The sequence below is a fragment of the Schistocerca americana genome, chromosome 8, assembly GCF_021461395.2.
Source record: "Schistocerca americana isolate TAMUIC-IGC-003095 chromosome 8, iqSchAmer2.1, whole genome shotgun sequence".
Taxonomy (NCBI): Eukaryota; Metazoa; Arthropoda; class Insecta; order Orthoptera; family Acrididae; genus Schistocerca; species Schistocerca americana.
Genome location: NC_060126.1, coordinates 378,498,781 through 378,510,999, shown reverse-complemented (window position 1 = coordinate 378,510,999; position 12,219 = coordinate 378,498,781). Strand labels below are relative to the sequence as shown.

At 44.6% G+C, this 12,219-nt stretch overlaps 1 protein-coding gene across 1 annotated transcript in view; it reads left to right on the top strand.

Moving 5' to 3' along the window:
- Window positions 1-11,984, top strand: part of LOC124545867 (lysine-rich arabinogalactan protein 18-like) — a 93,736-nt gene extending 81,752 nt beyond the window's left edge. The window contains exon 2 of the mRNA XM_047124827.1: window positions 11,647-11,984. Within this exon, the coding sequence (XP_046980783.1) occupies window positions 11,647-11,984 (338 nt within the window). The remainder of the gene's footprint in view (window positions 1-11,646) is intronic.
- Window positions 11,985-12,219: the final 235 nt, after the last annotated feature.

Sequence of the window (12,219 nt, the reverse complement as noted above, 5' to 3'; positions counted from 1 at the left end):
GCAATCACCTCCTAGTTTCAATAAAATCCTTGTCCCGCCAGCCATTCCTGTAGTTGGGGAATAAATAGTAGTCCGAGGGAATCAAGTCTAGAGAATAGGGGGGATGTGAAACGAGTTGGAATCCTATATCCATTAATTCTGGGACCACAACTGCTGAGGTATGTGATTGTGCATTGTCGTGATGGAAAAGGACTTTTCAGTGGTCCAATCGCCGGCGTTTTTCTTGCAGCTCGGTTTTCAAACGGTCCAATAACGAAGAATAATATGCACCTGTAATAGTTCTACCCTTGTCCAGATAGTCGATGAGGATTATCCCTTGCGAATCCCAAAAGACAGTCGCCATAACCTTTCCAGCCGAAGGGATGGCCTTCGCCTTTTTTGGTGCAGAATCTCCCTTGATAACCCATTGTTTAGATTGTTCTTTGATCTCAGGAGTATAGTAATGTATCCATGTTTCATCCACGGGGATGAAACGACGCTTAAAGTCCTGTGGATTCTTCCTGAACAGCTGCAAACCATCCTTGCAACACTTCACACGATTCAATTTTTGGTCAAGCGTGAGCATCTTGCGGATAGCTTTCAATGTCCAAATGTTTATGCAATATATTATGTACCCGTTCATTCGAGATGCACATAGCACTAGCAATCTCACACACCTTAACTCTTCTGTCATCCATCACCATATCATGGATTTTATCAACGATTTTTGGATCCGTAACCTCCACTGGGCGTCCAGTAAGTTCAACACCACTTGTGCCCATATGGCCACTCCGAAAATTTTGAAACCACTTATAAACTGTTCTAATCGAAGGTGCAGAGTCACCGTAATGTTTATCAAGCTTCTCTTTAGTCTCCTGAGGCGTTTTGCCTTTCATAAAGTAATGTTTAATCACCACACGAAATTCTTTTTCGTCCATTTTTTGACAATCACTCGAGGGAGAAGATGCTTAAAGTGAACCAGTCTCCAAAGCCAGCTTCGTTTCTTAAAATCTGAACGTGAGCTGCGTGAAGGGAGCAAAAAATTTACACTAAGCACGAAGTATGCGCCAAAATGAAACCCACACAAGTGTGAAAGAAAAACTATTCGAAAGTATTTGAACTGCCTGTCTGAGTCAGTGCACCATTACCGAAGGAAATCTACAAGACTGAGCCCTCTGAATTGCTAGTGATATGAACGTTACTGATTTCCATGTTTCTTCGACCTCCTGAAACGTACTCATTAAATTATGAGGGGAAGTACGAAGTGTACTACAAGTAACCGTGTAAGTGCAGGACACGTCATTAATATGTAATACTATATAGATATTTGTAGCGGATGTGGAGACAAAACTTCTTGCTATTGCCCCAAATGTAGTTTGTAAAGATATTCAGTCAATCTGGTGCTAGAACTTTATTATTACGAGTGAAAAAGGGCAGAGTCACATTGCGTCTACGAATGATATTAATCATTCGTATACAACAGTGTTAACGATAAGTGTCAGCGAATTACTGTTACCGAATCTTTATATCAAATCTTCTGGAACCTGAGGGCAAATTAGGAACAAATATCAAGAAAAGGGCTGTTTGGTTGGAAAATATCATGTAGTCGACGTTGGAAAATCTGGAAAATTGGAGTGAATAATTTTGAATATTACATCCAAAACATTTCCTCACCAGTTGCAGAAAATAGTTCATTGCTTTTGTAGTATTCTTGGTCTGGATGTAGCTACACCACTGCCTTTAGGACGCTGACGAATATACTGTTTCTATAATTTGCATTCCACGCATAAATAATATTGTGATTCTGCCTCTCTGCAAAGAAATTTTTGTCGATATAAGGCATTTTCAGATAATTGCCGGATAATGGTTCAAATGGCTGTGAGCACTGTGGGACTTAACTTATGAGGTCATTAGTCCCCTAGAACTTAGAACTAGTTAAATTTTACTAACCTAAGGCATCACACACATCCATGCCCGAGGCAGGATTCGAACCTGCGACCGTAGCGGTCTCGCGGTTCCAGACTGCAGCGCCTAGAACCGCACGGCCACTTCGGCCGGCAATTGCCGGATAATATAATTTCCGATAGCTCTTCATCATTTCAGTTTTATTGGCGGAACAGTTTTGTTAAACTTGTGTCATTTGTGTATTGTCAGTTGGCAACATCTGAAATGTAGCACCCTATGCACATCAAGGGCCACGACAATTTATTACTCCATCTCAATTCTGTCTAAAGAAAATAGCAACTTGTAGCTGACTGATAGAAGTCATCTGTAATACAGTATAACGCCAAATAACGCCAAGATTTCGTTTTATCTGCTAGTCACTTGTGTAACAATCACATCTGTACAGGTTTAGCTGGCAATATGAACTTCAAGTTACTCAAAAAATTAATGATTTGGTATGGTTTAAGTTCTTAAAATCGGCGTGATTCCACTTCAGACTTACGCTAGGCCCCTCTACGTTCTCGTGTCACTGCTGCTTGTTCGACGATTCGCGTGCGAGGGGGGAATGAATGTATAATCTAACGCTACAAGCTTCCTACCATTTTTTTAAAAAAATACTTGCAGTACATCTAAGCTCCTATATTTTTGACAGTGAACTTTTTTTGGCGTGTTTTCTTCCTATATGAGAAATTGCAGGGTACGTTTCGACGAACTTGATCGGACCATTCCCTTTCAAAGATGACAATACTCTGTTTTTATTATGAAATTTTATTATGTGATTTATCCCTTTTAAGTCATAAATTATGATTTACGTTGTCTGTGCTCTCATACTCTTCTATCAAGTTATGTGTGTTTCCTCGTGAAGGGGCCTAAAGATCACACCATTTGGTGTCGAAACTAGTAGCATGTTTTAAAAAAAATAAACGAGGTGGATTCACATACACCCGCCGTTATTCAAGTATTCCGTTGTACGTCCAGTACACGAAACAGTCATTCTCCAGAAGTAAGCATTGTGCAGATCTGAATCCATTACGGACGTCTCGGAGCAGTCGTGGCTGCAGCGGCAGCTATACCTGTAGACAGAAGACTCCTGATGAAGACTGTAGACTGCCGACTGAAGACGAGACCTGCTGTTGACTCGATGGGGCATGAGTTAAATAACTGCGTGGATTAATACTTGGAACCCGCGCTATTGGTTGTGGCCAATGAGTGATGTCCCACATCCGTACATTGGCTTCTCACCCAGAGCACCGTCCACTCGCCTCACAGCCAGAGTGATGTCATCTCCTTGCCTCATTAGAACACGTGTCGGAGATGCTCGAAGTAGTGCAACCTCCGGTAGCGGCCTCTGTGGAAGACCACTGAAGTACTGGCTAGCTTCAGCTCGATGTAGGTCAAATCCGCACACTAGCCGTGATAAAAGGGTAGATTACGCTTCAGGGGTTGTGGTGTGGGACAACAGTTTCCGATATGCATTCAATAGCGAAGCGGGCAGCGTTAGAGTTGGCAAAATTCGCCCGATTTCTCATCATGCACTGATGACCTAGTCGCACCTGAGAAATATTATGTGATTAAAGAAACGTAAAAACAAATGAATGCTATAAAAACACACTACCACGCTATAAATTATCTTCATATTGCAAGAATCTGATTCATTGATGGCCCACAACGAAATTCCGCTAAGGTTTACGTTTTCATTGCTCGAACTCTGATGAGGTTACTTATAATGGCCATATCTTTATATAGTGTTGGTCCAGTTCTGTAACACAATATAATGACGATTCCGTGTGGCATGGATTCGACAAGTCACTGGCAGGTTTCCAGACCTAGGTAGCGCTAGATGTTTACGTACAGTATAACACAATCCTTTGCTGTTTTGAATGAGATTTAAATTTCCGGATATCGCAGATACCATTACAGTCACATTATTTAGTTAGAGTTACGTAATTCTAAACGTGCGTTAGTCCCGCAGTGAGTACGAGTTAATATTGTAACATCTGGACACTGTACTGAAAGTTTTGATGACATTAGATTTGAAAAAAATGGTTTACTTTGACTTAAAATTGACTGAATTATTATTATGGCACTCGTTTGACAGATGTTAGGTTTGCTCCTGTCGTCCTAACACTTCATACACACACATCATATTCAAATGACTTAACCGCCCACTAAACCAGAGTGCTTGTACTCAATGCTGGGACGAGAACCAGTAGAACCTTACCCTGTGATTTTTTCATCTGGAAGAAACATACTACTAGCTACGGAATCAGTTGCTAGTCCTGAGTTAACAAAACTGTATCTGCTTGCTAAATTGTTAACGCAAACTATCTTGAAATGTTATAATCTGACTTAAGTAAGCAAGAAAAAAAAAATATTATTCTACATTTCCGAGATACGTTACCATACTTATTCAGAGAAAAATAAAATCAATTTTGAACCTTCTTCTTTTACGTTAATCTTAATGTTTAAATTAAGCATAAACTTTGGCAAAGCGGCAGTTAAAGTAATTGTGCTACTTTGCAGAATCTAGGTACAAGACGGATAAAGTAACGTAACATACTAAAAACTCCATGAAAATGAATGAAAATGACGAGAGCATGTTACCATAGCGCTCCCGGTTGTGCACAAGACGACTGACGTCACATGGCGTGAAGTCGCATGACTATAGCACCAAATGTCGCTGGCCACGAATGTGAGGCAGTTATAGAAACAAGAAAAGTGTGTCTTAAGCGGTGAGGAGTTACGGTGCACTGTGGTAGTGTTCTTCGTCACAACATAGCCCAGAAAAATTACTGGATGACTTCACTCGGGGAAGAATCATCGGAATACTGGAAGAAGGACGAATTGTGACCAGTGTAGTCCAGGAGTTCGATGTTGCTGACAACATTGTGACCATTGCGAACTACACGTACTGCTGCCCGTAGAAGAGGAGCTGGTAGCAGATGGCCGCTGCATTGTGCAACAGGCAAGAAAGCACCCACGTCACAAAGGGTACAATTGCAATCACATGCAAGGCACGCATTTTCACGCTGCACAGTGGCACGGCGACTGCGTGGGGTGGTCTCTTTGCCGACTACCAGTATGTTTTATTTTGTTGAGACCAGCACATCGACAGCACCGTTTGCAGTAGCGCGAAGACCTTGAGAACCGTACCAACGAGGAGTGGGGTCACTTCCTCTTCTCGGATGGCAGCAGGTTCAGTCTGAGTAGTGGTTCTGGACGTACGTCATGTGGGGAGAAGTGGGACAGGTAATGCGTCCAGGAACAATGTCGAATGCGATCGTTTTCGTGGTGTAGGTGTTACGGTGCCGAGAGTCATAATGTTTGCATGGGGTCACCGACCTCCAAATCTTTGAACACAGCTCGCCGTTATTGCAACACCTTACCCCTTCCGCATTTCATCTTTCGACCCTGACTTCATTATCATGAATGACAATGCGCGAAGGCATGGAAGAACGGAAATGGTGGATTTCGGGGAACGAGAGGATGTTCGGCGAACTGCCTGGCCTGCGCACGTCCCAGAATTAAATCCCAACTAGCACTCGTGAAATGGGTGATGTATTGCAGCAAGTCCACTTACACGAACAACCATCCAGCAGTTGACATACGGGCTGATGGAGCAGTCGAGCGTACTACCACAACAAATCCTTGCCAGCCGTATGAGCAGCGTGGGAGCACTTTGCATACCATGCATTCGTGACATATCTTCGGCCTGGAATCTGATTGACTGCAGTATAATCGTCCTCGGTGATGAGTCCCGCTTCGAAGTGAGCCCCGGTAACCAGCGAAGACGTGTGTTGAGACGCCCCGGAGGGTGGTGGGATACCAACCTGGATGACGCCCGCCATACGGCCCGACACCCAGAAATGATGGTCGGGAGTGCCGTTTATTTTCATAGCTGGATGCCTTTGGGTGTCATCCGCGGCAGCCTTACAACACAGTGGTACGTCCGTGATATTCTACACCTCCTCCAACTGCCTTTCAGGGCAAGCCATCCTACGCTTACATTTCACCAAGCTAACGCCTGCCCGGACACTGCAAGCGTTTCTCCTGCCTGTCTTCGCGCTTACCAGACTTTCTTCGCCAGCAAGATCGACGGATCTCTACCTAATTAAGAACGTTTGGAGCATTATGGGCAGGGTTCTCAAACTAGATCGGGCTTTTGACGATCTAACGCACCGAGTGGACAGAATTTGGCACAATATCTCTCAGGAGAGCCTCCAACATCTCTGTCAATCAATTCTAAGCCGAATAACTTATCGGATAAATCCTCCAATTGTTATAAAACTGTAATCGTTCGTTTGTCTGCACATGTACATCACATGTATTGCTCTTCGACCCATTTCGAAAGTTCCTTCGTGGTGCGTAAGTTTTTTTCCTTTCTTTCTTTTTTTTTTTAACGTCTTTTCATGTCTCATAGTACTGATGCAGCCAAGACTCGCCATATGGTATTTTTGACAACAAAGCTTGCTCAAGGTGTGATCAGAACAACATCAACACTGACTTATCCTTGAAGACAAAGAAATTACATCTGACAAAATTACAGTACTGGCCATTAAAATTGCTACACCAAGAAGAAATGCGGAAGATAAACGGGTATTCATTGTACAAGTATATTATACTAGTACCAACATGTGATTACATTTTCACGCAGTTTGGCTGCAAAGATACTGAGAAATCAGTTGACCGACCCAGAACAACCACCTCTGGCCGTAATAACGGCCTTGATACGCCTGGGCATTGAGTCAAACAGAGCTTGGATGGCGTGTACAGGTACAGCTGCCCATGCAGCTTCAACACGATACCACAGTTCATCAATAGTAGTGACTGGCGTATTGTGACGAGTCAGTTGCTCGGCCACCATTGACCAAACGTTTTCAATTTGTGAGAGATCTGCAGAATGTGCTGGCCAGGGCAGCAGTCGCACATTTTCTGTATCCAGAAAGGCCCATACAGGACCTGCAACATGCGGTCGTGCATTATCCTGTTGAAATGTAGGGTTTCGCAGGGATCGAATGAAGGGTAGAGCCACGGATCGTAAAACATCTGAAATGTAGCGTCCACTGTTCAAAGTGCCGTCAATGCGAACAAAAGATGACTGAGATGTGTAACCTATGCCACGCTATACCATCACGTCGGGTCATACACCAGTATGGCGATGACGAATACACGCTTCGAATGTGCGTTCACCGCGATGTCGCCAAACACGATCGAGACCATCATGATGTTGTAAACAGAACCTGGATTCATCCGAAAATATAACTTTTGCCATTCGTGCACCCAGGTTCGTCGTTGAGTACACCATCGCAGGCGCTCCTGTCTGTGATGCAGCGTCAAGGGTAACCGCTGCCACGGTCACCGAGCTGATAGTCCATGCTGCTGCAAACGTCGTCGAACTGTTCATGCAGATGGTTGTTGTCTTGCAAATGTCCCGATCTGTTGACTCAGGGATTGAGACGTGGCTGCACGATCCGTTACAGCCATGCGGATGCTTGTCATCTCGACTGCTAGTGATACGAGGCCGATGGGATCCAGCACGGCGTTCCGTATTACCCTCCGGAACCCACCGATTCCATATTCTGCTAACAGTCATTGGATCTCGACCAACGCGAGCAGCAATGCCGCGATACGATAAACCACAATCGCGATAGGCTACAATCCGACCTTGATCAAAGTCGGAAACGTGATGGTACGCAATTCTCCTCCTTACACGAGGCATCACAACAACGTTTCACCAGGCAACGCCGGTCAACTACTGTTTGTGTATGAGAAATCGGTTGGAAGCTTTCCTCATGTCAGCACGTTGAGATATCAGTTATTTATAAACCCATTTGCCAACAATACTAATCAAACAACTTGGTGTAAATCATAATTTTGATAATGCAAATTATTAACCAATTATTGTATAATAATGAGAAGTTAATCATTGGCTTCCTAGGTAAGATGTAAAAAATATAATCGATATTACATTACGATGACGAAAAACATGAAGTAATAATCTAATTTTAGTGCTGTCACATAACAATAGGTTTCGGAATTGACGTAAATTACGGTCTTATGGTAAGAGAGAGCGCGACTGGCGCCATTTGCTTTCCAGACGTGTTACATCATATTTAATTCAGGCAAATTTGTTGGCCAAGACATCAATATGAATTCAATAGCATGTTCTTTAAACCATTGTAGCACTACTGTGGCCTTGTGGCACGGATAAGTATCTAGTTGGAAAGCACCATTGCAGTCTGGGAAGAAATCATGCATTAAGAGGTGAACCACTGTTGTCATGGTGCCTCCTGTTACTACCACAGGTCTCATATAAATCACAGTTGTATGTCCCTGAGAGAACAAGAGGCGTACTACCCACGCCTGCGTGTGTACGTGGAGCGGTACATGTTCCTAACAGCGGTGCGCCTGATGACAGCGCATCAAGGGTCGACCACGCACCTAGTGTAACTTACCACCAGACCAATCGTTTCCACTGATCCATTATCCAGTCTCAACGACCCCATGCTCATCGTAATCTTAACTGTTTGTGTCTTTGGGTAGGTGTGAGAAACCTTAAGGCTCGTCGCCTGTGGAGTGCCATGTTCAGTAATAGGCTTCGCAACACTTTCCCCTACTCCAGCACTGACGTCGGACCTGCCACAGATAGCTGTCGATTCTCTCCTGGTTTCACCGTCCTTCAACCATCTTCCATAGATGTTCACAACAGCAGCATGTGGACAGCTCACCAGCTTCGTCTTTTTCGAGATGTTCGCTCACAGGCTGCGGGCCATAACAGTTTTCTCATTTGCAGTTCGTATCATCGATAGCTGTGATCTCACACGCGTCCTTCTTTCCTTATACACTTTTCTTACCGCTCGCTATGCCATCAGACGGAATTTTATCTGAGAGTGGGCAATTATCATAATGATTTGACTGATCAGTGTATATCATCGAAAAACCTGAGTGCCGGCCGGTGTGGCTGAGCGGTTCTAGGCGCTTCAGTCTGGAACCGCGCGACCGCTACGGTCGCAGGTTCGAATCCTGCCTCGGCATGGATGTGTGTGATGTCCTTAGGTTAGTTAGGTTTAAGGAGTTCTAAGTTCTAGGGGACTTATGACCTCAGTTGTTGAGTGCCATATTGCTCAGAGCCATTTGAACACTCTTTGAACAAACCTGAGTGTGAAAATAAACAGCATGTGAGAACAATGACGATCACTAAAATTACAATTTATATGAGAACAGTATATACAAAACCCTATGTATTCAAATAAAGTACAAAATAATATAAATATCTGTTTAATATCCAGACTCTGGATAACCTTTTCATTTTGTTCGAAAGAATATTGAGGAATCAGATTCGGCTTCGTGGTCTTGTTTTACCATTATAGTAGCTTAGCGTCCGCTGCTCCGCTCGCAAGGTCTGAAGATTTCATTTTCATTTTAATTTTTTTGTTTTTCTTCAATCAGATTTTTATTTTGTTCATAAATTTCAGAACCTTCTAAACTATTCATGATAACTGAGAGATTTCATTCTTATTGTTTTCTTTAATCGAATTTTTATTTTGTTTGTAAATTTCAGAACCTTATAAAAATTCATGATAACTGAGCCACTGAAGTGTAGTCTTTTCCGAATGTAGTTATGACGAAACACCGAGTCTGGTCGCTCGGGCCCAAGGTTTCTGTTAATCATGCCTGTGTTCTTGCGTTCTTCTGGTGATATTTCCATAGAAACATCCATCCCCTTTCACATATGTCTTTATGTCTAACAGAGAAGCCAAATACAAATTTTCGTGTAATTAGCTTTGAAAATGGTTTCATAATGAAATAATTTCATAAAACGTTTCATGAACTATTTCTCCCCCTTAGAGTGGAATTTTGAACAATCCCTTCTTAAACTATAAGATGAGTACTGTCTCCAAATTCCAAGATTTTATCCTTAGCGGAATTTCACCCCCTTAGGCGTTAAGTTACCAAAACAGTGACACACCTATTCTTTTCATTTCCGACCGAGAAGCCCAATACCAATTTTCAAAGATTTAGCTTTCAAATGTCTTCAGAATGAAATCTTTTCATAAAACTTTTCGTCCTCTGTTTCACCACCTTTGGTACTGAATTCCCAGAAACAATGAAATACGTATTTTTACATTTGTAACCGAGAAATTAAATATCAGTTTTCATAGGTATAGCTTTAAAAATACGTTAGTAATTCATTAATAATGATTTATTTTCAAAATCAGGTTTCATCACAATTTCACCCCTTAGGGAATAAATTTTCAGAAAAGCTGACACACGAGCTACTTTATTTCTCACCAAACAACCAAATACCAATTTTCGTAGATCTAGCCTCAAAATTGCTTTAATAGAGGGATATTTTCAAAAAGCTTTTATCTCCTGGTTCACTCGATAGGGACGGAATTTCGAATATAAATCCCATCTTAAACGAGGTGTATGGTGTAAAAACATGACCCTCTGCAAATCGCAAGTTTCCATTATTAGCAGTTTGGTCTGAGCGATGATGAGTCAGTGGGTGAGTCAATCGGGACACTGCCTTTTATACAGGCGTTCATTTTCGCTGGAGACACTGAAATACCTCGAAAACCACACATCGGATCAAAAAACCAATCTTTTCTCGTCGGAGGATGACATCCAAGGATACCACACTCGATCTTCCACACCACCCCGTGCGTGGGTTGGGGGCTCGGCAACTTTGAAACCTTCAATGGGAAGCCCCGTTTTTTTATTGCAGATTACGATTCTTATGAAAACTCTGCATACGTTTTGAATGAAGCATTTTCTTCGTTTCGCTACAGATGGTGCTGTAATCGGAGGAATCGAAATGGGTACACAGTCGTACTTTCCGACATGTTACTCAGTAACCTTACCTCCATGCTGCGAGGGTATGAGTGGCCAGTGTTTCATAACTTGTAACTGGAAACCACAGGCGCAACGTTGTGTTCCTCCGACATATCGAACAGGGGACAACTCGTCGCGCCACCGCGGCTGTATAGCGAACTACGACATACCATAACCACTGCGACCTGATATCACTTATCGTGCACAAGTAGAACTGACAGCGGCTGTGAACATTACAATATTTATTTAATGCGTTTTGCGTGCGAACCTGTCATATGGAAAACAGACGCGCAAGTGGATGATGAACGTTGCAACCACAGAAGAAAAAATCGAAATAATCTTGATATATGGAGACTGTAGGAGAAATGTTCATCTAGAGGGTTGGATCCCCTCCTTCGAAAGCGTCAGATTGCAAAGCCTGGGCTACTCTCAGGGTGGAATCTCCGTCTTCGAAGATTGTGTGTGTCTGTCTGTCTGTCTGTCTGTCTGTCTGCCCGCTGCTGTCGCTGTTCGTTCGTTCGTCCGTCCGTCCGCCCGCCTGCTGGCTGTCAACCGCCGTCGTCGCAACCGCTGCCGCCGCCGCCGCCGCCTGCTGTTCGTCCGTCTGTTCGCCGCCGCCGACGCAGCCGACGCCGCCTGCTGTTCGCCGCTGCCCATCGCCGACGCCGACGCCGCCTGCTGCACGTCCGTCTGTCCGTCGCCGTTCGTCTGCAATGAGTACTCCCACCTCCACCGTCATCTACACCTCCCCCTCCCCCTCTCCCACCGTCACTTCCTGGAGTGCCGCCTCTGGCCTCCCTCCTTCCACCTCCCCTTCCCTTCCTCCACTTACCCACCCCCCTATCTCCTCCCCTGCTGTATACCCACACCTCTACACCCTTCCTCCAGCCTCCACACCCTCAACAGCTCCCACTACTACCCCCGCCCTCACGTACGCCTCTGTTGCCGCCTCTGCTGCCGCCCCTCAGGTGGTTGGCTTCCCCTCTCTCACCGACCCCGTCGCGTCGTCTTCTGCATCTCCCGCACGCATCACGTTGCGCCGAGCCACCATCGCCACCACTGAACCAGCTGCTTCTCCCGGTGCCTCCACTACGCCACAGGGATCTGCCACCCACCACCTCCCTCTCCTCCCCGTCCCTCTCCCCTCCTCCCAGCCTCCAGTCTCCAAAAAACCCCAAAAGCGCGTCCTTACCGACTCTGCTCCCGCCACTTCCCACAAAAAATGAACGCCACCTCCCCCTCCCCCTGCCGTCACCATGGACACCACCCCTCCTCCTGCCACCCCTACCTTGGCCCCCACCCTCCACACCTTTGTCCTGTCAACTCCCGATCCTAAGTTCCTCTACGCTCGTACCCTCACCAAGGAAATATGAAAGTACTTACCTGGTGCTCCCATCTCCCAACTCATTCCCCGCAGGGACTCAATCCTTATCAAGTCCTCGTCCCCATCATTTCACACAG